The sequence below is a fragment of the Triplophysa dalaica genome, chromosome 14 (assembly GCF_015846415.1).
Source record: "Triplophysa dalaica isolate WHDGS20190420 chromosome 14, ASM1584641v1, whole genome shotgun sequence".
NCBI classification, from domain to species: domain Eukaryota; kingdom Metazoa; phylum Chordata; class Actinopteri; order Cypriniformes; family Nemacheilidae; genus Triplophysa; species Triplophysa dalaica.
In genome coordinates, this window is record NC_079555.1 from 7,238,055 (window position 1) to 7,263,216 (window position 25,162).

The 25,162-nt window shown below is 41.0% G+C and overlaps 1 protein-coding gene across 1 annotated transcript; it reads left to right on the forward strand.

Annotated features, from left to right (window-relative positions):
- Window positions 1-166: 166 nt before the first annotated feature.
- On the forward strand, window positions 167-23,364 carry si:ch211-212o1.2 (uncharacterized protein LOC492735 homolog). The gene is made up of 7 exons (XM_056766324.1): window positions 167-286; window positions 510-674; window positions 12,643-12,762; window positions 12,905-12,996; window positions 17,367-17,511; window positions 18,419-18,631; window positions 21,870-23,364. The coding sequence occupies exons 1-7, from the start codon at window positions 277-279 to the stop codon at window positions 21,989-21,991; spliced, it is 867 nt and encodes a 288-aa protein (XP_056622302.1). The 5' UTR covers window positions 167-276; the 3' UTR covers window positions 21,992-23,364.
- The last annotated feature ends 1,798 nt before the right edge of the window (window positions 23,365-25,162 follow it).

The following is a 25,162-nucleotide window of genomic DNA, read 5'->3' on the forward strand; positions in this document are numbered from 1 at the left end:
CACTTTTCAACAACACGTGTGTACGCATGCGAGTCTTTAAGCCAATAAGAACAATTCTATGGTCATGTTAGTTTGCTGTTATGACCAATTTCCGATACACCGTGATTGGATTTTTCGTGTCACAAACTGAATTGATATTTTACCACTATCCCTAATAACACTAGAGGAGACACCACGAGAAAAGTTTGTCTAAATATTCACTTTATTAAGGACAGTTAAAGACGAGGCTCAGATGATCTATGGGGAACAATATTTATCTGTCACTTCGCCCATGAGATGAAACGAGGTAAACAATCTTTATTATACCCTAATTCATTTCCTGCAGTGGCTTCGTGCGTATTTTAGTTCCGGGTATGTTTCGCTAAAGTAGGAACCTCTGTGAGATTAACAGGGGAGGTGTGTCATGCCATCTTTAAACATTAAAGCCCGTGTTTCCTAAGCATTAATCACTGAATGCATGATATAGCGTCATTATTTATGCATTTTCTCTGAAAACTGGCCATCATAAGGGAGCATGGCAGGGGCGTTACTGTCAGAGACGGAGATCAGGCATCGGTCTATGGCAGAGGAGGATCCGAACGGGAATGAACACGGAGCGGCTGCGCGCAGTACAGCGCCTCGCTGGGGACCACAGCATGCTGGAGCCCGACAGCTCGCCCAGCTTTACTCCCCGGGTAAGACAATCATACGGGTGAAATTAGACAGATCTGTTGAATCATTTCTCAAACTGTGTAGTTCTGCTGCAGCACCAATGAAATAAAGGCCAGGAAAGCACACACGTTTAAAAGATGCCTTGTTGCACAGTGCATAGAGGTCAGTTTGATATCAACAACATTACTTTTACATTATTATAATAATAAATATTATTATTATGCATTCATAGCACCCGCGCCAAGATTTTCTTTTTATAAAGCTTTGTGTCATGTGAAATACAGGTGATTGTACTACTATAAAACACATTTATATATATATATAACAACACTCTACAGTTTTCATTTAAGGTTTAAAGTAAAGTAATTCACGAGTTATTGCAAAGATCAGAATGAACTATTAGGAACCATGTATGAATACATATTTGTAGGCGCAAAGACCTTTATGTTCTGTATTTGGTGCATATGAATCTTGTGCAGGGCTACAGAGTTGAGTTACATGCTGCATACAGGTTTGTATGTTGCAATTATAATAGCTATGCTCTTAGTTACACTTTTTTATTGTCTCACATCACGAGTCGAAGATCAACAGCGTTCGGAGAAGCCTTTAACCCCCTTCCTTACCACACCTCAAACTCAAACAAGATTAAGTACAACAAGAGCTTTCGCTGTTTCCCTCCGCAGTCCCCTGGTCCCAGAATCAGTCTTGTTGTGTCAGGGGATGTTTGTGGTTTGCAGCTGCAATTAAAAATACATTGATTTAACTCAAAATGCCATTAGGAATGATAATGACCACTCCATTTTCTTTGGCAACGCACCCAGCACGATAAGCACGCGCTACCACCGACACGTCCAGAGCGTAAACAATACGGTTGAAAGAAATTTGCGAGGTTAATAAGTTAATGTTTTGATGCATCTCTCAACGGACTGGGGGGTGGATTGTGGATGGGATTTTTAGATGAGCTCAGTAGAGTTTAATATCCACCAGCTGTGAGGTGGGAGTCAGATAGGCTTGTCTTTGGGATTCTCAAGAAAAGTACACTGGGATTGTTTGTATCTGACGTGGTTGGTTAGCCTGCGGACCCACTTTAACTTACTGACAAATTGGACTACCTTCGTTGCCCATGTCATCCATGTAATAACTTTTGGGTCAAAATTTAAGATCTTCAAATTTTTCGGGCTATTCATTGCCATACAATCAGGGCCAAAGGAATTTATTTATGTCATAACGGGAACAATCTCTCTGGAAGTCCTGGGATTAAAACTTGTGGCTAGTTGAGGAAATTGAACCAGTAGCCTTGCAAGTTATTTTCCAACTAAAACTTAAACTTTTATCTACATAAAGTGCCAGGTTTTGGATTCCAATTCTTTAGTTTCCCAAGAGATGCTTGATTTCTTTTTGTAATTCAGCAGGCTTTAACCGATGTTGTTTTCAGTCCATATGGAAAGGCAAAGGAAACAAGAGGGTTGAGCCACAGAATATAATGTCGAGGATGCAAAAAGCAGACACTCTGGAGGCATGCGAGGCCGATCCGAGGGTGGTACGTGCTTGCACGAATCTGAGGTGAGGTGAGCGAGAATGGCGTTTGGAAGCGCAGAGGCTTACTGGTGAAAAGGGATTGATGAGGCTTCAGTCTGCTCAATGAAGCCTCCGGCTCATTACCGTAACCCCAGGACAGCGAAACAGCTGGACGCCTCTCCCCGCCATATGTCTGCGTGTCATGCACCGCTGACTGCTCTTTGTGCTTCTTATCCCACTTTACAGATTCGCCGCAAAGTAAACAGGATTTACAGGCTACTTTCTGTTTCCCCTATCGCCTCTGCCAGCCGCCTTGCTCTGGTTACTGGGGCGTGTGTGTGTGTTTTAGAGAGAGAGAGAGATCAATATAGTATTACATTGCAAGATCTAGTTTCCCATGCAGTCAGCGATCTTGACTCCAATCGGTGTCTTCGGGTCCTTATTTGTGGCGGCTGATGTCTTGACTGCAGAAAAGTTTGTGCCATAGATGAAAGGGAAATGTTGCAACGTGTGAATAATAGACTAGACAGGATGCACTGACCTATACTTTTGCCGTTCTTTTAGCTTATCAGCTGTCAGACACTTCAGTATTTGTTTATGGCACTAATCTTGCAGATAAGCAAATCATTTGTAAACTCTGCACACTAGGCACATTACCTTCCTTTGTGTCTGAAATAATATTTTTTCATTTGTTGATAGTCTGTTGCCGCTGACATTGAGGTCGGCCTTGGTGATGGAAATTCACACTGAGTGTCACCAGACTGAAGCTGCTGTGTCCATTTAACCCCTGAGATTTTAGGTTCACTACCCTATCAATCTCTCCTCTTAATCTAATCTCTTACTGACTCTGCAGTCTCTGTTTTATCAAACCCATTTTGCCTGATCCCTGAATGTAAGAGGTTTATACTGTACGGCGACCCTTTTGGAGTTTTTGGATACTTAAGCAGCACTTAAAATTGTCTGTCATTGCATAAGCTAGAAAAATATTAACCAAGTGTCATTTAAAAAAAACATATATATCACATAGCACAAGCGCAACCTTTTAAAGCATCGCATAAGCATATTTTAAGCAAAACATTTTGCATTTTGAAGCAGCAGTCTAGAACTTTAGCCTCCACATTGCCGTCTCTTGTGTCCTTATCTTTTTTTGGGTTGACGTCAAACTGCAATTTCTTGTAAAATCATACCCGACAGCTCAAATTATAAATTATTTGTAGTACTTTACCATTGGGAATTGGGGGAGGTTAAGAAAATACTTTTCATGTGCTTGCTTAATAAGAGTTTTTGTTTATTTTTTACCACAAAGGTTACCGATTGTAGCTTCAAGCAAACGTTTCCTAGATCTTTTGTTTGTTTAGAAGTTTGCAAAACTGCATGAGTTTCTTCTGAGAAAGGATCCATGTTTAATTTGTTGAAAAATGCCTTTAATTTGATATGTTGTTTTCCTAATGCAATGACAACAATACATGTCCAAATACTTTTTGGGTCCTCTGTAGCTCGCACATTCTGACCCTTTGACAGCAGGAGCCTTCAGAGCTTGTTAGGAGTTGTTTTGTAACAGCTGCAAACTACATGTCGATTATGCTTCAGATCCTTTAGCTATGCTAATAGTGACCATACTGCAGAGGTGACGCAATGTTTCCATGTAAGAAATGAAAAATACAAAAGACCCTGAAGTCACAAGACAAAGATTGAGCTTTTAGCCTTCTGCCTTGTAGACACATTTTCTAGTCTGTGGCATAGAGCCATGGGTGTGTGTTACAGCATAGAGAAGAGCCCTTAGAACGAGACACCAAACACGTATGCTTGACACAGAGCATAACTCTGCCTTCAGTCCCCAACACATCTGCTGATCTACACCTACAAAACTTCAATTTTCATAAGTCATTTCTGATACAGTGGTACCATATGCTTTAGATTGTAAGGAATCAAATAAACTTGAGTGAATGTTTGTATATATGTATTATAAGTTGCAATCTTGTTTGTGGTTGGATCATGTCTGCACAAAAGTGTTAAATTGTTCTACATTCCAATTTCAGTCCTTCCGTTTCAAGGTGAGGTAAAATTATGTTCTCTGGTATCATGCTAGTTCTGCTGTTGATTCAAACCAAGAATTGTTCCAAGAAATTCATTTGTAACAATGAGCACAAATCATATGTACGCTTGTTGTTTACCCAGAAAAACAAATTCAGTCATCATTTGTTTATCTTCAAGTTGTTTAAAACCTATATATGACTCTTACATCTGTGGGACAAAAAAATAAAATAATTTTGGGAAGTCTCCGTGGTTATGTGTCCATACAATGAGGCCAGTGTTGTTTGGGTACCAACATTCATCCAAATATCTTTTGTGTTCTGCGGAAGAAAGACATTTTTGGAATGTCTTGAGTGAATGATCAAAGAATTTTCATTGCTCGGGCAAGGTACTGCAATAAAACAAATGTTAAAATGAATAGTTCAGCCTCAAGATATATTTTAACCCCCTTCTTACAATACCAGCAAGAATTCTGGTTACTTGAGGAAAACACACAGATTTTACACACTTACAACAATGGAACAAAAAAAAAACAACAACAATAGTCCAAAAACGATTTAAATGTTAAAGGGGTCAACAAAACCATTATTAAGGGTCCCATTTTCGAAATTGAGATTTTTACATAATCTTTCCTTTGATTTATGATCTCTTAGGATATAAAGATATTTGGCTGAGTTACAACTATTTGAAAATCTGCAATTGTAGGGTGCAAAAAAATTCAAAACATTGAGAAAAACGCCTTTAAAGTTGTCCAAATAAAGTCCTTAGCATACCATATTACTCACAAAATTTAAGTTTTGATATATCTACAGTAGGAAATGTATAAAATGTCTTCATCAAAAATAATCTTTACTTAATATCATAATGATTTGGTCATTTTGACCTATAGACAATATATTTTTGGCTATTACTAAAAATGTTGCTTCTTAAGCCTGGGTTTGGGGTCCAGGGTCACAATAAACAAACAAACATTTCTGTCAGGACATTTCATGCAGCCTTGCATGGACTAGGGGACGCTGCAATAAATTTCCCTCCACCTGGGGAACCAGAACAGTTCATTAACAGGATTAAATTAAAATGATCTGACAGTACAGGTACAGGCAGATATGGAGGAGATGGGGATGGAGGTGGGTCTGAGTGCGGCATGATTAAGCAGCTGATAAGGAGCAAAGAAAGGTAACTAAAATAGGATGCAGTCTAGTATGTGTTGTGTGACTTGGTTAACGTTGATTTGCTCAATCTAGTGTGATCGGCTGATGCAAGCTTTACTTAGGTGACCTGCAAGAACTGAAGATACGCTTGATTTTTTTGTGAAGGTTGATTCATATTTGCTTTAAGAATTACATGTTTTTCATTTCTGCATTTAAACATTCAGAATTGTCCTGTAGACCTCCATTGTAAGTGCATTATTGTAAACATGATTCTGAAGTAAATATCAGATGCTATTAAAACATTTCATACCTGTTACTCTTGTGACTATTTGTTTTGCACCATTCCTTATTTCTTTTCACCAGCAAAATCACTATGAATATTCAATATTTCACCAATATCAAAGCGATCATTTCAATCTTTCTTCTTCCCCAAACAAGTGTCAATTGTAAATTACGCTGTGTTCTCTCTGTAGCAAACTGCAGAGTCTGTCTAATGGTCTGTGCAGTCTGATGACCGCAGTTTTTCTTTAAAATCTGCTGGAAGCAGCTTTCACAGATTTAGAGACGGAACACCTCTGGTTGCACAACTGCACTTCTCCTTAATCTGACTCTCAAAGACACTTTGTAAATGCAATGAATTTTTGTCATGAGCTAACTAGCATTTCTAACTCTGTTCATCTTCAAGTAAATTCACACTGGCCCAAAAAAACACCTAAAGTCTTTCAGCCATGTAATCTTATTAGCCACGACCCAACACTGCCCCCTGGCAGCACCAGAACCAAGTCTATCATATTGTTCACTTCCCCTATGAGCCAGTGCTGTATTATTTATCCCGCCATCCTGAAGAACCCTTTCTCCGTTGACCCTGACATGCACTGCCAACACTCCTAATTCTTCATCCCTGACCCCCAGGGGTCAAAAGGTCATGGGTTTGAGCTTCTGAGCAGGTAGCTCACTGCCTTATACCTGATCTGGTCAGGGGACCCGGGCCGACAGGGGTCAGCAAAGTGATCTGCTCTCACTGTGGTATATAAAATGAAGCGTAAATATAGTGTTTTATGAGTATGAGCGTTGCTATGGTCACTGCACCAGCATTAACTGCTCACCGGCAGCGTAAACAAAAGCCAAGTGGGATCTCAAGGGGGAAAAGAGAGAGAGAAGGAAAGAGAGGTAGGCGGGAGGGGAACCTGGCTACCTGCAACCACTCCTGCTGGGCATCTCAATTATACACACACCAGGGCAGCCAAATGCATTAGAACCTCAGCTGTATACAGGATCCAAAAACGGATTTGTTCTCTCAAACACACACACTCAGGCACTTCGGGAGTGGGCGGGGGGTCAAATGCGTCAGAATGTTAACTGCGCACACAAAAATGTGGGTCTCTTTTGCATGCCTACACACAGGTACGGAAGCATGCCAGGGCGCCCGAATACATTTGGTCTGGAACCACACAGCCTGTTATTAATATTTGATGGAGTTCTCCATCAGCTTTTTTGTGTAAATTCAGGTGGCTTTGTGGCAGTTAGGGACAGAGACAGTGGGTGAGCCGAATAATTACTATTATCTAAATTCCATTTCCGAACACGGCCCTTCCCCGCGCCGTCCTCAATCAACGGCGTATTTAGTATGGAGTTCTCAGTGAAGTGGCTCCGCTGTGAATTTTCAATATTTAAAATCCACTCTCTGCATTTTAATCCCTCTCTCCCTTATGAATGAATTTCAATCTAAAGGTCGAAAATCCGCTTAACTCTTTGTGTTCCATAGGTCAGCCGTCCGGATTGTAGTCACCATAAAGATCCGAGCAGGATGATTTTTCAGTTCACGGGGCAACACGTGTTTCGTTCAATCTGTCTGTCGTGAATGATTGCGCACAACCTCTCATTTTGACCTTCACTTGTGGTACTCTGGAGATTTGGATATTAAAAGGAAGTGGTGTGTGTGGGTTCGTGGGGAGGGGTGGTCTCAGGGGTCACTCTTTCCTTAGCCTGTCATCTGTGGCTCTTATCAGGGTCAGTTTAACTGGGTACACACAGCGTGTCCGTTCATTTTTCTCTTCAATTGTGAGGGTTGCCAGACCCAGTTGAGAAACTTGAAGACTTTTACCTGCAACGTCCCCTCCTTCTGTAGTGAGCTGGCTACTACAAAGCCATCTTAAAGTTGTACGGTAGATGTGATTTTATCTATGTTTTAAGATTTAACATGTGCAACTGTAGTGTTCCATAACAAGAGGGTAATTCTCAAGACAGAATTTTGGATGAACTGTCCCTTTAAGTCCTTAAAATGCTCTCTATGATGGTTGCTGAGCAATTCTGTGTAGTCCATGTGTTTTTGTTTGTTATTCTAACAAAAGGAACATATGTGTCAATCGACATACTTGTTTTTGAAAACAACATAGAGTACAGCATTATTTGGCACAAAGTGTGTGGAAGCATGTGTATCTGGATACATGTGTTACCGTGTGTGTCCCAGGTTGAGTTGTCCGCTGAGAACAGATGAAAGCAACAAGGCCTGTGACTGATCCATTTGTCCCGATCAGGGGAATTCTACCTCCCTCTCTCACACTCTTTCTCTTCCTCTCGCCATGTATGACCCACTTTTCCCGTCTCCCTTCTTTTCCAATGTCCCCTCTGAAGACAGGCCTATAGAGAGCTGGCAAGGGGACAATGTGTGTGTGTCTCCGCCATTATGTGTCCCACTAAATATAATTTCTTGTGCTAATACGGGGTTCATTTTCCTGGCCTGCATTTGATGTTCCTCAATCAATACCGTTTCCTTTCGCCCACATGTAGATGCCCTTGGAATTGTTGGGGGGTGAAGCGGGCTAGAGAATGGCACAGTCATGGCATGTTGGCAGGACTTTGTGGCGTGGCCGGCCCTCTGAAAGGCTGCTATTCTGAGACTGAGTTGCTTTTTGTCTATGTCTCTGAAGGAGGTGAGAGCCGTTCTTTCAGTCACGCAGTTCAGCTGAGAACAGAGGGGCCCGTGCACCACCACAGCCCCATCAGGAGAGCCTGCCGAAGAAAAGGGTCCTTTGTTCGGTTTGGATAGAGACAGAAAAACACCCATCTCTCTACAGCACAAACAACACATACTGGTTACACTCGCTGACTTCTGCAATCGTGACAGGTGATAAACCGTCACCACACCTCCCACACCCCACCTCTTTTTGTCTAAACCCAGCACGGGGGCCAAGCAGCCAGATCACCTTGTTAGAGCTGTCTATGTTTTCCTATTTTCATTTATTAAACTGCATTTAGTTTTTCCTCTAAAGACAACGTAAATGGGAAATAAATATCACTGGAAATATTTACTATTAGGTTTTAGGGATGGACGTGCTAAAGTGCTTTTTTTCAGTTTTAATAGTTTGGGTTTGCAACTTTCCTAAAGAGATTGTTCATAAAAATTAAATAAAAATGCCATCATTTATTCACCTTTGTGTTGTTCAAAACTTGTGGACAACTCCTTCTTCTGTGGATCACAAAATAAGATATTTTGAGAAATGTCTGAGTGGTTTTACGTCCATACAATGGAAGCCAACCAGGGTTGTTTGGTTCCCAGCAGTCTGTTCTGCAGAAGTAAGTCAAATAGGAATGACACGAGAATGAGTAAATAATCAAAGAATTTTCATTTCTGGGTGAACTATCCCTTTAAGGAAGTTAACAAGACTAGTTACGTGTGTCTTAAGGTGCCTTCTTCCATTCAACAACAGTTTTTGTCGATCTGTATTTGTGTGTTTGTAGTGGCAGAGCTTTCAACTGTATGAATTCAAAGACGCAAGGACAATTTTACTGTGCAGACTATAGACAAACTGGGCGACCTGACTAATGGAGTAGTTGACCATCATGACCCATCCTTAGTTTTGGGTCTCTGGCAGATTTTCTCACGGTTACATGCATTAGCACAAACCGCAGTGAAACTCAAGGATAGACGACAGCGTTTTACAGCCTTCCGCAGAAACTTGTGCATGTTACGAGAGAGAGAGCAAGAACGCCATTAGCATTCACGGACATTGTTTGGCACTCCCGCTGCCCCTCTGCGTCGAATCAGGCGTCGTTGATTAATTTCAGCCTATTAGCACCCCCCCATCCTCCCCCCGCCCATCCCAGGTTAATTCCCCACGCCAGCGAGCGGGAAAGGGGGCTGCGGGTGTGAGCGATGGTGCAGGGGGTTGCAGGGGAGCACGTTGTTGTCAGGACTGTATTAATGAGCGCGCCGCTCAGGTCCCGTGGACAGGGGGACAGTGTTCCTGGCTGCGCGGCGACGGCGGCTCTGCTGAGGCCTGGCCTAGTTTCTGCCCTCACCTGGGAGCGAGAGGATCCAAGGACTGACGCTGATCACCTGACAGTGGCCCGACTGCTCCAAGAGTGTGTACATACATGTCTGTGTGTGTGTGTGAGAGAGGAAGACAGGAAGGAAAAGAGAGGGCACAAGTGCTGGAGTGGGTAAATGCCTTTTTTTCTCTTTTTAATTTCAGCTTCCTGTCTCTGAATAATTTGGGGAGTTCGCAGGGATGGTGTCATGCAAAGTGTTAAACAGCGGTGGATCTTTTCCCACTTATCCGCCTGTGCCGAATACTAATGGAAGAACTGTAATATTGTTCGTCTACAAAAAAAAAAACATTACAATAGCAACAGGGTTCACATGTTAACCTCATTCAAATTTCAACACCACTTGCTATTTTGCTGTGATACTGCAGTAAAAAGGTCTGGTTTTGATCCCTTATAGCCAAAACACACCTGGATCTCGCTGCACCTGGAAGCCTCTCGCCTAAACACACACACTTCCTGTTGAGCTACAGTATTTAAACCAACTATACAATCCATTGTGTCATAGTCTCTTCGTCCTGTTGAAACTGAGCTGAGAACTGAATGCTCTAGGTCAGCTGAAAGATTTACCCTTTCCTTTTTCTCTTCCCTCGTGTGTTGAAACAGGTGTTTTGTAAGTGTAATGTAATGTCATGTTCACATTTGGTACATGGACATGAGTCAGAAGCTACATTTGAGTGTACTCAACCCTCATAGTCCGCTTAAAGTATAATGTTAGTTGCGATATATTTTGGAATATCATCTTTTTAGACAACAAAGTGGAAAATCTAAAAGTGGAAAAAGTTATATTACAAATCTGGTGTATTAAAGGAAATATAGCGGCTATATCTGTACACTTGAACTTATGATGTGTTCCAATTTTGAGTTTCATGTTCGTGTACTACATGTTGTGACGTTATGTAAAAAAAAGTACATTGAGATTTGTGCAATTTATTCATATTTGGCATAAAGAATTGGCATCATTCAACGTTTGGACCTTAAATGAAAAAAAATTGAATAGATCTGTCGCTGACAAGTAAAACTGAATTTTGAAAAAAATAGGAAAGAGATAACTTTTTAAATTCGCAAAAGCACAAAATTAAATGTAAAAATATGTCTTAAACACAGGTATCATTTCGTCAGGTTAACAAACAGGATTAAACCCCGATACTGTATGGTTCTACCCTGGACTGCAGAACCATAAGGGTCAATTTGTCAAAATTGAGATTTATAAATCATCTGAAAGCTGTGTTTGCAATGTCAGGGTACAGAAAATCTGGAACAGGATCTTTTAGAGTTTTGGCATAAAATATATGTTTTACCCGTGCAATGTTTTGATGGCTATTGCTACAAATATACTTATGCTTGGTTTTGTGGTCCACATATAGTAAATAAATCACCCTAGCTCCAAGATATATATCTCGCTTTATTGTAACATGATATGTTAAATAATATTGATAACCCCTTACTGTTCTTATGTTCTGTTTTTATATTTGTTTTAATACTTTTTCTTGTAAGCATAGAATGTATTACAGTTTTGTTTTCATTAAAGAAGACTATCCGAATAAATAATCGTCTTGTGATTAAATAACTGACATGACATGAATGCAAAAAACTAAATAAAAAATCACACCGGCCTTCACATTGAGCACACCCTGTGTTTCTTTTCTGCATTGGGTTCAAGTTTGGTTCCTTCCTGGCACATGATTTCAAAAGACAGCTTTCCCACTACCCCCGAGAAGCAAACGTTATGCTTAATTGAACTCAGGTCTGTACCAAAACCTCTAGTGGGAAGAGTGACATGTGATTTCTTGAACTCCAGGATCGATGACCTGGTGCATTGTGGAAAACAAGCTTGTATGTTATATGTTGAGGCTCTCATGTTTTAACTGCATGAGTGAGATGTAAGGCAGCCTCGTGTATGTATTAGAACCGTTGCCCATCAGTCAGGGGCACGGTGTTGGTTGGCCACTGAGGTGCTATAAATAGCTGTCATCAATATCTTCTTCTCAACCTCCTCACGTTCCCAATCCACTCAGGACGGCTCCTCTAATGCCATTAAATTTTCAAAAGAGCTGAGTCCACTGCGTCTCTCCGCACCCGCATCCGCCCAACAGGAGAGAGGGAAAGAGAACGATGGAGAGAGAGAAGGAAGGAAGAGTTAGAGAAAAGAAAAGAAAAGAGGGGGGTTGAAGAATTCAGTCAGATACTGAATATGCAAGCTTTTAAAAAGGGAGATCGAACGTACTGTAGGTAGAGATGGAGAGGTGTGCTTGATGTCCATATAGACTAATTCTCAGCTCTGTTGTGAATAATACATTAGCACTTTAATCATCCTCCACGTCCGCCCGCTGTGACACACCGCTGTCATGGTGGTCCGAACAGTACCCGTTGTGGCCCTTCCGTCGATGCCCTTTGCCCTGACCTGGGACGTTTAGCTGTGTCAGGCATACGCTGCCATCGCAAGAGATCCTGACCCCAGCCTCTCTCTACAACTTGTCGTAGTCTAATCGATTACTCTCGAGCACACGCGATAATGGGAAACGCACACCGCCCGCACACACGGTTAACACACGTTCAGCTCGTCTCCTGTCCGCTGACCCCGTTGACCTTTGGACTATTGAGAGATGTCATTTTGCTGCCATCGTTGACCTCGCAGTGGTCACTGTGGTTAACTTATACTGTTACTAAGGAGAATTAATATCGTTTACGAGATGACACTTTCAGTTATTTTTTTACGCCCGTTTTAGATGTACAAGTTTTGTTTTTGTTAAAATTGGCATGTTAGTAGGGTTGGTCGAATAGTGAGGCTGACTTGTTCATCCCGTTTTATATTTTAAATTTTAAGTGATTTCATTTACATATTTATAATGTGATTTAAATGTAAGCTAAGTTCTTAATGCAAGCCGTTTAGTTTTACAACAAAAAATTTACCTTATAAAAGTGCAATATTTGCTCACTCATATGTTTGTTTGTCCCGTAGCAAAGAGACTCCAGGAGTGGATCAGCGTAATTTTGTGCCTCGCACTCTTCATTGTAAACTTCTTCTTCCTCCTCATAAACTTCTCCACAGTCCACATCTATAAGATCATCTTTGGCATTGGTAGGTCTTCGGATCTGTGAAGAGACACGTTTTTGTCTTTACTTTTGTACAACACAATGAAACATGCTACTACATGCTTTCACGGTCACCATTATTTCCATGGCCACTGGATTTAATACATGCTTCTCTCTCACTCACTCAGTGACTGGTATTGTGACAGCAGACTTTGCCTCTGGGATGGTACATTGGGGAGCTGATACATGGGGTTCAGTGGACATCCCAGTAATTGGGAAGGTAAGAAAATAATGGGCCAACCTGTGCACAGGGCAGTGCCCTGCTGCATCTATAACACCCTGTGACCAACGAATGATCAAGAATAAATCAACATTCAACGGTTGTGGAACAGCATTTCCACTAACCAATCAGATTTTAGGGGTAGAGTTACATTTTCACAAGGATTGTTTAGTGAAAAGAGACCTATTGTTTTGTTTCTACATCAGTGGTTGACATCCATTTTGCACTTATATTATCTATTGTGAAACCCACATCAATGTAATTAACTAGGTCTAGTAATAATGGCAGTGTTTTTGTAGGTGGCACACATCCTTGAATATTTTACTGCCCACAATACACCCACACGCCCTCATATGCACACTGTGGTCTCCAAGCATAGTATCTTGTTTGATTTTAACAAATTACCCTGTTTAATTTTCATAGCAGCTTTTGCTCTATTGGCCTGTTGTGGTTTACCAGGCTGGAAAGCGGTGAGTGTGAAATGCCATCTTCGCCCTGGGGAGTTTAGCCCTTCCTGCTTTCCTAGAGAGCCCCATCTTAACCCCTCCCCTCCACACACCCCACTCGCAACCCCAAAGGGTGCTGGGAAAACCCAGGAGGGTTGCATTAATGCATAGTATGGTCGCACTTTCCTTGCCCAATCAGGGAAAAGGTCACCCCCTCACTGTCCAATTAAAAAGCAGCCGACACTTGCTTTCCCTTTTGGACATGCAGGAGCCATGAATCTGTATTATGTGTTTTTGCGCTGGCAGGGGTCATTGTGCTGAAATGTGGAAGGGGGCAGTAGAGTGACAGTAGAAACAATGGCTAGCGCAGGCTAAATCTGCTCCCGTGTGACAATTATAAAGCTACTTTTGAGAATATTCAATGCTACATTTGTTTGCTGTGAAAGTGTATGACAAGTGTACAGGTTTAGCAATGATCAGAATACTCTTGACAGTTTTCACAGTTTGAGTGTGTCGTATGAGTTACACGGGTCTTCCTACTGTTTCCGGACATGGAGTGCTGTAGAACGATGGCGTTTTGCTTTGTGTAAGGGGGCCATGTAAATATGCTGGTTTTTAAGGCCTGGTCATCCGAAACTCTATTTAAATGAATTAGTGCTTGGTCTCAGGTTCATGAGAGACAAACTGAGTTACTACATAAGTTAGCCGATTTATAGCATTGGATGTTATTGGTTTTCAAAACATTACACCAAAATGGGGATGCACAAAGTAGTCTGACTGAATGAACTTCAGACATCTCAACCTGCAAAAAAGCATTTCAGGGAGGTATCCCGATCCCGCCGCGCCCCCCCACCAAAAAAAGGAGTCCAAGGTTATATATCCCTAAAAGATATAAAAGCATAATATATAATTTCTACAGGTTATAGGCCTATGCAATTATTTGTTAATCATTAAAATATGTAGATTAATTTGACTTTTTATATAAGCTGCTAATACTATTTATACTTTTATCCCAAGGGCCATCAAAGAACTGAACAATCAAACACCCCTACCACAGTCAGCACAGTTGCACTTTATAGAAAGGGACTTTATGCAAGGGGACTTCAGTGTAATATTGGATGCCCTGTTATTGTTTTATAATCTTTATACTTTATTTATTGTGTGAGTGTGTATATGAAAGCGAGTATTTTTAGATGATGCACAAGCAAATTTCGTTGTATGGTACTACTGCACAATGACAAATAAAATTCTCTCTTTCTCTCTATCTAATATGTAAACTGCTTTTATTTATATTCCATTGCAATTTTAAATATGTCTAAGGTGTTTTCATGTAGCTAGTTGTAAGCCGACCTGAATAATATGCACATGAAATCAAATGAAACTTGATGAACTCACCTCAACATGTCTTCTACAATCATTTAACCCACAATGGGCAATGCTGAAGTCGCTATTGCAAACTGTAAAGCGTGCAAGACTGTCATTATTTTTCACTTTTATAAGACAGAGGTACACTTTCGTGTAGTCTTGGGTAAAATGTGTCTTATATTTTCGTTTTTTTGGGGCCCTCTCCCTCTGCCATGGCGCTCTTGTTTCTAGATATACTGAACTGAATATTCAGTTCGGGACTCGGGATAAGAGATAAAAGCCCGCCCACACTGACAATTGATTGGTTGACTTAACGAAACAGGCCAATCAGGACGCTCTCTGTATTACATGCGCTTCATGAGGCACACACCCAGACTAGCACATGCACGCACACGAATGGTCGCTCGCTCCGTCTCCCTTTCTGCCGTGCGCGCGCTACATGTGTTGAAGCACAGTCTCTGTCTCACATGCGCGCTCTTGATCACTCGCTCTAGATTCCGGGATATTTTAACTCATTCGCGGGCATCAGGGAGCCGCTATCAATATGCGGGAGACTCCCGGAACTTCCGGGAGACTAGGGATGTCTGGAACTTGCAACAACAAGTTACTTTTATATTACAAATTCGATTCAAAAACGTCAGTTCCCATACGCAATGTCTTCGTATTTTATTTTAGACAGATGGAGAAAATAAAGTGGACACTTGTCTAGGCTCGGCAGCTTTTAGGGACCAGCGCAGACCTGATTTTTCCAGCCTAGAACCGTCAGAAACGCACCAGATCGAGCACCGGCACCCTGTCGATAGAAAAGGGGCATCTGAGGCCGAGAAGCGGCCATCTTTGGTTCCTAGCGAGCAGGTCATCTGAACGGCCTGTCTGACTCCTGCTGCGTATCGGGCCAAGGGGCCCCGCGTTGTCTGGCTTTCATCAGCATCCGTCTGTGGTGTAAAACGCCTCAGCCTGGACGCCCCACCGTGAAGGGGTTTCCACCCGGCTCGGCAGTCAACGCCGATCCTTCTGCTGTCGAGGATAATTAGGTTCCGCCACCTGGGAGTGATCGAACTTCAAAAAAAGCGAGGGAATTTACAGACATTAAGAACGTGGCGCTTTAAGACCCTTAACCAGCAGATTAAAGGCGCCACTTAGCGAACCGATATATATATGGGTTTTGTCCACATGTTCAAACAAGAAGCACCAACTTGAGGGAGAATCATTAATGACCGTGATTAAACGGGCACTTAAGAGCAATGCGTGCAGGGAGGAGAAAAGAAAAGGACGAGAAATGTATCGCTCTGGGTTAAGGGTGGGGGAGGACAGACTCTTGGATTTGGCTGGGTTGCTAGGGCAATCCGAAGATGTCGTGATTAGGCAGAAGGCGGTCGAGGCAGGCCGTTAAACGGTGTGGGATTAGTGGTGGCGAGGCGCAGGTTTGCCGCGGCATGCTTGCGAGTCGACACGCGCACTGTGTGCTGTCTGGGGTTTAGCGCTCTTTTAATCTCGCGGGCAGAGAGAAAGAAAGGAAACGAGGAGAACAGGAGGGAACATAATTGTCGAAATATCAACAGATAGTTTTCTACACTCCAGCAGAGTGTCGCCACGCGCTCTCAGATATAGGTGTTATTGAGTTCAGCCCACAAACATGCGATAATGACATTTTTCCCCCGCGCCGTCTCTGAAACGCTATGGTAATGTGGCTCCAAACGATTCCTCCTTTTTATGTGGAAAATAAATTACCTTCATTCTTGTATTTTCCTTTGTGCTTATACCATCTTTTCTTTTACTCACTTTCATTTTGTGACACCCGCGCGCTCGCAGACGGGTGCCCGTCTCAAAGCAGCACTCCTGGGCGTGAGTGACAGGTGCTGCTGGGTTAGGGTTTTTTATGATGCTGGATCAGAGCCATGGGGAAGTGCTTTTTAATGCCGGGTTATCTCTCCGCTCCGTAACGTCTAGCTCGTGCCGCAGCGCCATCTTTCATTTAGGCCCGAGTAACGGCAACACACCAATTTGGGTCTATCAGTCAACATCTAACCCCACCCAATTCTGCATCTGAATCTGTAGAAACTTAAAGCAGAGAATTTTTTACTAAATCACTTGGATAAATGTTGTAAAGCAAACTTTTACAGTTGATCCAAAGTAAGGAAGGAGAAAAAAGAATATATTGATATGAATTTGGTACATATTGAAATCATTTCTGAACATCGCATCAAAGCCACCTTGTGACGACTTGTATGTTCTAAAAATGACAAAACATTATTTAGAAATGTCATACGTGGCGATTACTATAAATTTGATTAATTCTATGAATAATTCACAGATCCCCGCCTTCCCCCACCATGAGAACCAGCAATATTCAGGTAGAAAAAAGAATAACAGAAGTGTTTAGTGTCTCTAATACATACTAATGCATCAGTAGCTCCTAGTTTGACCCTTAGATTGATCTGAACATAAGACATCTTTCATTAGCATAAGGTAATGGATCTAAATCACTGCCCTAGTCACCCCCACCTGTTTTGCAATTGAACTTTGACCTCCATTTTTCCTCCACCTCTCTACGTTCAGGCATTCATTCGTCCGTTCCGGGAGCACCACATTGATCCGACGGCCATCACGCGGCATGACTTCATAGAGACTAATGGAGACAACTGCATGATCACCTTCCTGCCTCTGGCCCACATGGCCTATAAATTCCTCTCCTACCCACCAGGTATGCACACATATCCATTGACTTACACACATCTCCGGTCACACATCCACTGTATTTGTGAAGATAGTCTGCGTTACTGTTTAAGAAGTGTGACTCCATTTTCTGGACTGGTACATCCATCTTAAAATAACTCAAATCTTAAAGCTATCAAAATGACAAAACGGTTCGGTGAAAGATAAAATGCTCTCAGTTTTATTTTAGCTCAGCATGGGTCAAGGAATAGTTCACCAAAGAAGTTTCAGGCAGTCTTTTTCAATATTTTGAAAATGAATCAATATTTTTATTCCTTACATGAATTCCCGAATGTTTAAGAAACCCTATGATGACTAAAGATGTGTTCAGCACACAGACATTAAAGGGACAGTTCACCCAAAAATAAAAATTCTGTCATGATTTACCCAATCTGTATACATTTCTTAGTTATAATAAACAGAGAGAAATCTATTTTGGAAGAATTCTCGTAACTAAACAGTACTTGGCCACAAAAATTACAATGGTACTCAAAAGTGCCCCAAAATTGCTTGTTTTCTACAAACTTCAAAATATCTTATTTTGCCTTGAATAAAATGTATAAGGCAATTTCTCTACTATGGAAGTCAATGGTGCCCAAGAACTGGTCTCAGGTTCAAGAACATTCTTCCAAATATCTTTCTCTGTGGTCATGAGAACATAGATATTTATACAGATTTGGAACAACTCGAGGGTAAATGAAGACAGAATTTTCATGTTTGGTTGAACTCTTTAAAGGTGGAAGGTCAATGTAAAAACTGACTCTCATACTAAAAGGTTAAGGCATGTCACTTTAAGAGATGTCTTCTTAATTTGCATTTCATTTTATCTCTTTCCCCACCTTTCCCATCGTTCCTCTATCCCCCGCCAACTTTCCACGTCTATCTCTCTTTCCCAGATGCCCTTGCAGAGTCCTACCCCTGGGAATGTTTTGTTTTTGCGTTGGCGGTCTTTGTAACCATGACTAATCAGATCCACAAGTGGTCTCACTCCTACTTCGGCCTGCCACGCTGGGTCACGCTGCTGCAGGACTGCCACCTAGTGCTGCCACGGAAACACCATCGCATCCATCACGTGTCGCCCCATGAGACCTACTACTGCATCACTACAGGTATCAAAAGAATCTGTTTTGATCATATTTGTTAGTTTTTAACATTTTATAGAGAGTTGAGTGTTTTTCCAAAATTTGACGGGTATCAGTATTGACTTTTATTGGGGCCCTCCCAATAGATAATAGCCTTCCATTAGTGCCTATCTTGAATGTATACCCAGAGACCCGGAGGGATTTTTACAACAATAGTATGTGCTCGGCTGTGTCAGTGTGGGCTCAGATTCAGGTAGTGAGGTGTAGAGGATCATGGTGACCCGCAGTATCTGGCAAGGATTCTTCTGTGGAGCGTGGCCCTGCATCGCCAGTAGCTGTTAATAGTGGGTTAAAATAACTTTGTTAAAGTCAGTGGCGCTTAAGCTGCATGTGTGTGTGTCTGTAAAGGCATTAAAGTCCCATGATAGCTGGAGCACTCAGTATGCGACGTGCATCTCTGGGAGAGAGGGGAGCGAGGATGCTTGTGCGTCACCCTGTTTCCCAGCGGACGACAGATGCGTGCACACGCATGCTCCAGAGCGCAGGCCGGTCCTTTTGACCCTCCTCCTTTCCACTGCTGCTCCCTGATCCCATTGGGAGACGCTGATGAAGGGAGAGAAAAGGGTCTCTCTCTCTTTTTCGCTCGCTCTATCACACGCACACTTGGGAGTCTCTCTGCGTGAGCCCGGTTCCTCCACCCTCCTGCCCGAGTCCCCAGGGGCAGAGGCCCGCCTTTGTGTGTGCCAGTGGCTGACAACCTCCATGTATATTTAATGCTAACCTGCTGTCAGTGCTAACAAATAGGCCTGCGTGAGGGGGGGTGAGGGAAGGGGGGTCTGTGGGTTTGACAAAGATGAGAAATCAAACAAACATGATGAGCTGTTCTGCTCTCCTCCTGTACCGAAAGGGTCACTGTTGAGGGAGGGTGTATACACGCACACTCACAGAGCTGAGATGCACAGGATCAAGGTATGAGGAACGGTGTGGTGTTTACAAGGTTGTGTCTTAACAATTAGTCTCACTGACTAGCAATTAGTTAGGACTAATCTGTCTTACTTTTCATATTTCAATTAGTCTAATCTTCCTTTTTATGTAAATGATTTAAAGAAGTTATGACCAGTCTTGAAGAAAAAAAATGATCTTCTTGACTTCTGAGACTAGTCTAAGCAGTTGATGCAACCGGCCCCATGTCTCCTTGGTTTAGTCTTGGAAAAGCAGTTTATGATGTCATACTCAAGGATGTCCTGTAATAAATGTAAAGTGGAAGTAACATGGTACAATAATGATATTAAAAGGTAAAACCACATCAGATTGGATTTTATTTGTACTTTAATAGTGAACGTGTATCAGCAGGTGTGCTGTGTTTTGTGCAATTTTGTTTGTCCATCCATTTGTGTTTAAGACAACTACATGCCTGTGTGTTTGTGTGGCTGAAATAGTAATGTATAAACCCAACGGAATGCGCGTCTGAAAAAAAGTGTGTGTGTGTTTGTGTGTGTGTGTGTGTGTGTGTGTGTGTGTGTGTGTGTTTGTGTGTGTGTGTGTGTATATGGTGAAGTTCAGGCTGGCTGGCTGGGGGTGGGGTGCTGCTACATATTTATAGCAGTAAGTGTGTACATTACTCTACTGCTTCTGCCTGATCTTCTGTCCATCCCCTGGGAATCCCCATCCAGGAGCTTCTGATGTTGTTCTCTGTGCTTCCTCTCTTTCTTCCTGTCTTGCTCTTTTGTCCTTGCTCTCTCCTTTTTGCTTGTCTTGCCCTTGCGCTGTTGCCTCTCTCCCTCTCTCCATTTCTCTTCTCACACTTGGTGGAGAGTTTTTTTATTATGTCATTCAATGAAAAGATGATTTTGTGTAGTTGGTTTTACACATCAAACACTTTGTGGTTCTTCACACCTCTATTCATTTGACAATTTTAGTTGTTTTTCAAAGTACTTTGTTAGTTTGAGTTTTTTAATGTATCCACCGCTGTATTAATCAGCCGATATTGGATTTATTTAACACCATCGGTATATCGGCAATAGCATGAAAAAGTCTGATACCGATGGTTTATTTATTGACTGCATGGAGGCAATGAGTTGCATTTCTGAATAATCCAACATTTTCTCTGAGCAAAATAATTAAATGGCAACAGTACAGACTTTATTTAAGTTTATTAAAGAAAACTTCAATGTTAAGTCAAATATGAGTATGAAATATAGGATAGCATGATAAACCTTTGAAGATTGCCATGTTGTCTTATTGTATTTTTATCTTAACTTGTGCCTCTCTTAAAATGTTAAATGGATCCAATTCATGTTCTGTTAAATTAAGTTAAGGCCCAAAAACTAGCTAGCATTTTAAAGTACTATGCAATTGACCAATTTTGATATAGGAATCGGAAGATAGTTGTTTGTTAAAATCGGTATAGACCAAAAATAATAATATCCATGCATCCCTAGTTGTAACACAACTATATACTGAATATATAGTTATATACTGTAGATCTTGTATCTATGCATATATAAAAACATATGTACAGCCATGGAAAAAAATGAAGAGAAATATTATTAATAAGTATTCTGTGAGTTTACTACAGAGAAAACAAGTTCATATACACAACCACAGTAAAACTGTATTTGTATTTAATTTTTTGATGTGAACTCATCATGCTGTCAGTCTTACATTTCTGTTGAATGACTTTGTCACACTATACAGTGTGTAGAAATGCTGATTAATTGGAAGTTTGGAATGGTCTCTTAATTTTTTCAGAGGCTGTTTTATGCAACTTTTCATTTTTTTAATGTAAGAAAAGAATTAGTGGTCTTTAAAGTCAACATGAACTCTCATTTCTTATGGAATATTGTAGTGTTTTTTTATAAGTGAGTTATTGCACAAGGGCGGGGATATTTGAGACTCGCTTCTCCAGCCCTACATTTTTCAAATTTTTCAGAAGCCCTTTATTCGGACCAATGTCACAATATGGAAAAGTCTATACAAATTGATCTGCATGGAAGAATGCAATTAAAATGTTCAAAGACCCTGTCCAAAAAACTTGTTGCATTATTGCTTTTTGTTTATTGCCTTATTACATTTAACCTTCTTAGTTTGTGGTTAACATCTGCTTTAGATCTGCTTTAGATCATTTTATGCCATTTCAAAGTCAAATGCATATAGAATGAGAATCCAGTTTGACCTTTTATTTCAAAAAAAATTTACTCTTGTACCTCAAAATCTATGATGGTGATTAAGATACTTGCTTACCCTCTACCGTTCTTTCCCTAAGGGTGGTTGAACTACCCACTGGACAGAGTGGGATTCTGGCGAAGAATGGAATGGCTGATAGAGAGATTGACGGGTCAGAAACCACGCAGCGATGACCTGGCCTGGGCCAAGAAAACAGACTGACCAGGAGAAGAGCGGGGCTGTACCCCTCCCTCCTTCCCCTCCTCCAACTGAGGGGAAGCAGAAACAGATCATTGGCCTTACCTCTGTACCCCAAACCTCTCTCCCTCCTAACTTCTCCTTCTAACCCTTAACTCCTCCCCTTACAACACAAAGCCACAGATCGCTCTTACTGATAGGGCCTTTAACCTGTCACTGATGTCTGCTACACACAAGCCGTCACCCTTTCCTCTTCTTTTGGCTTCTCTCTCCTTTAATTTTGGTTGTAGATGTGCACACAAAAATAGATTAGAAAGAAGCAATCAGGGTGTTTGGCCGGTAGAGAGGATTTTTTGTGAAACCCTCCTCCCACAATCCTAGCTCTGTATCTCTGCAGTCTTGCATCGCTTGAGAGAGGCGACTGCCGCTTTCTTGTTTCAGTGTGTTAAATGTATGTTTTCTGGAGGTTGGGCTCTCCAGAGGACCATAACCATGTTGTGATTTCCCAGCACGGTTTTCATAGCAGTGTTTGGAGGGAGAGAAGCAATTAAATGTGGATTTGATTTTGGAGATCAGAAACACTGAGAGGAAATGAATCTCAATCGAAAGCACTTTCTCCTGGTTAAAATGGGTTTCAGAAGAGATCCATGTTCTCGTCGATGGATTAACGCGCTCTCTCGGATTGGACTGAAGAATGTGCAGAGGATCTGTTTCTCGCCGAAGAGTTTAAACACAGTGAAAGGGTTTTGTTTACCCAACTGAATGTTTTTCCTGAATGCTTCTTAACTGCGCTTGGGTTGGCCTTAAGTAAAAACTCAAATTTTCAACAAAGAGCTTATTTATTCATAATAAGCTCACTGTGGCTCGGTTGTGATGAACATTGAGCGCGTATGTGGTGTTTTAGAGTGATATTATCGATATTTGGTTGGTGTTAGTGGTTAAGTGAAGTCCCTGTGTATCCTTTGGTCAAGCAAAGGTTGCACTTGTAAAAGGTCACTTCTGAATAAGGTCAATTTAAGTTTCCAGGTTTAATTAAAGAGAATCATAAATGCTTTTAATTTTTTATCTAATGATATTTGCACTTTGCTTGACCAATGATACTTTTTCATGCAAAAATGTAAAAACAACCAAATACACTCCCTTTTTCATTTTTTGACAAAATCACATGTGTACACTTTTTTTACCCAAAAGAAAAACACCTAAATGGGTAATTGTTGAACCAGAGAGCGAATCACGACAGTTTGTGTGAATTTACTATTTTTTGTCAGTTACAATATAATGTCCAGCCTTTGTTTTACATTTCCATCTTGCAGCTAAAGCTTGCTGCTAGTCTGCCTTAAACAAATGTTTTTATTAGCTGTATGATTTCATAAATATCGAATAAATAACATTTCATATTTGTGCATTTTTGGGTCATTTTTGTAAATGTTAACAAAACTAATTTCAAACCAAATTGGAAGGAGCCGTTTTGTTCTTCGATAAAATGACAATTAGAGCCTTTCTTAGAAAATGATGCAGGTAAACTTCAGGGAGCTTGAGGTGATTTAACAATGAGTCAACCACCTTAACGCTTTGTTCTTATGCCGGAAATTTTTTAAAGAATGGGGACGTGCATTAAATTGCAAAATTGGCTCTTAATTTAAAACTTTTCAGAGATAGAAAGATATTGGTGAATGGCAGTATTGTAAGACAGTTTAGCGTAAGTAAAGATCTCCCTCTTGTGGCTGAACGATGTCCACACAGAACAACATACTACCTGTGTTGCTTTTTTTAGAAACACCTTTGTTTTTCAGATATGTGTCATGGAAATAATGTGATTTTGTTTACAAATATTACATACAGTAGTAGATCCACATCATTAAGTTAAGATCATAGTGTAATGGTTTTACATCTAACACCTCACTGTTTCAAAGTACACTGCTATAAACTGTAAAGATATTTGTGTTTGTTTTATATATATTGCCTTCTTCATTTATAGCAGTTATAACTCACAAACGAACTGGAAAGCAAAAGTATTCTTCAAGTATTCGCTCTCTGCGGAGATGCTGTGTACATAAGGTACAGGCTGATATTAATATCATTCCTGTGAGGGTGAATGTTTAAATGAAGTCTGTTCTCCGCAATGTTGCAACAGGGTGTTGATGTTATTCGCAGATGATATTAATCTCTTGGATAAATAAGACGGATACTCTTCAATTTATCTCTCCAGCCATTCTTTGTTCCCCTCTGCTCTCCTCAGAGAAAACTTGATGATGTTCAAACTTCAAAATGACGTAGCCTACTGATCAGGGACAAACTGTTTAGAGAGGTCCTAACTGATACTGAGATCCGTTCATGTGATTAAAGTGTAATTTCTTTCTTTTGTTAACAGAATCCTGTACAGATGTACTGGTTAAGTAGGACAGCTGATTCATTCCTGGAAAGGACAGCAGGGTGTTTGATGTTCCTCAATTTTTCCTTTTACTGCGGTCTTCACATTAGCAAAACTTGGCGAAGGGAGCTAAAAGGGGAATATTTTCTTACACTTGGGTTCTTCGGTGTGAAGTTATGTAACCACAAAACAAACACTGATTGCAATAACATCATATTATCAAATTACCACTGCTTCAGCCTAAAAACTCACTTTAGATTCTACTTTAAAACAGTTCTGTCCCCATAGGCGCTTGTGTCAGAATGAAACATCTCGTTTCAAATCTGAAAATCTGAGGTTTCATTATGCAAATTAGCTGGAAGTGATAATTTAGATTCACTGAGATAAAACTTTATTTTAGGATATAAATGGGTTGTTTAGTACCTAGAGCTAAATCTTGCTGGGGTTAGTGTCTGTAAATCCTTTTTTGTGCTGTGCTTCATGGTTCGCCTTATTACATTTACAATTTTAAACTAAAAATATCATTTTAAATCTAGCTTTGCAGTAAAATTACATTTCAGATGTATTCAGAGAATTACTCTCCAAGCCAACAAATACCGATGCCATCTGCTGTAGGTACCAATCCACAATCTTAAAAGGCTTTCTGTCGTACGCTTTGTTCATGAGTTTGTCTTTTTTGCTACCAATCCATTCCTTACTGACAGAGCTTGATTTCTTTTGGATCTTCAATTCAACAACATCACTTGCCCATATAAAATCCACAGCTCCAACCAAATGAGAAACTAGGTTTATTCCAGGCGTTATGTCAGAGGTGTGATGTCACA

Excerpts from the sequence above, each read along its gene's own strand:
- si:ch211-212o1.2 (XM_056766324.1), top strand. Across the intron at positions 17,512-18,418 it reads ATTCCTCTCCTACCCACCAG|ATGCCCTTGCAGAGTCCTAC; the intron begins GTATGCACACAT and ends TCTCTTTCCCAG. Across the intron at positions 18,632-21,869 it reads CTACTACTGCATCACTACAG|GGTGGTTGAACTACCCACTG; the intron begins GTATCAAAAGAA and ends TCTTTCCCTAAG.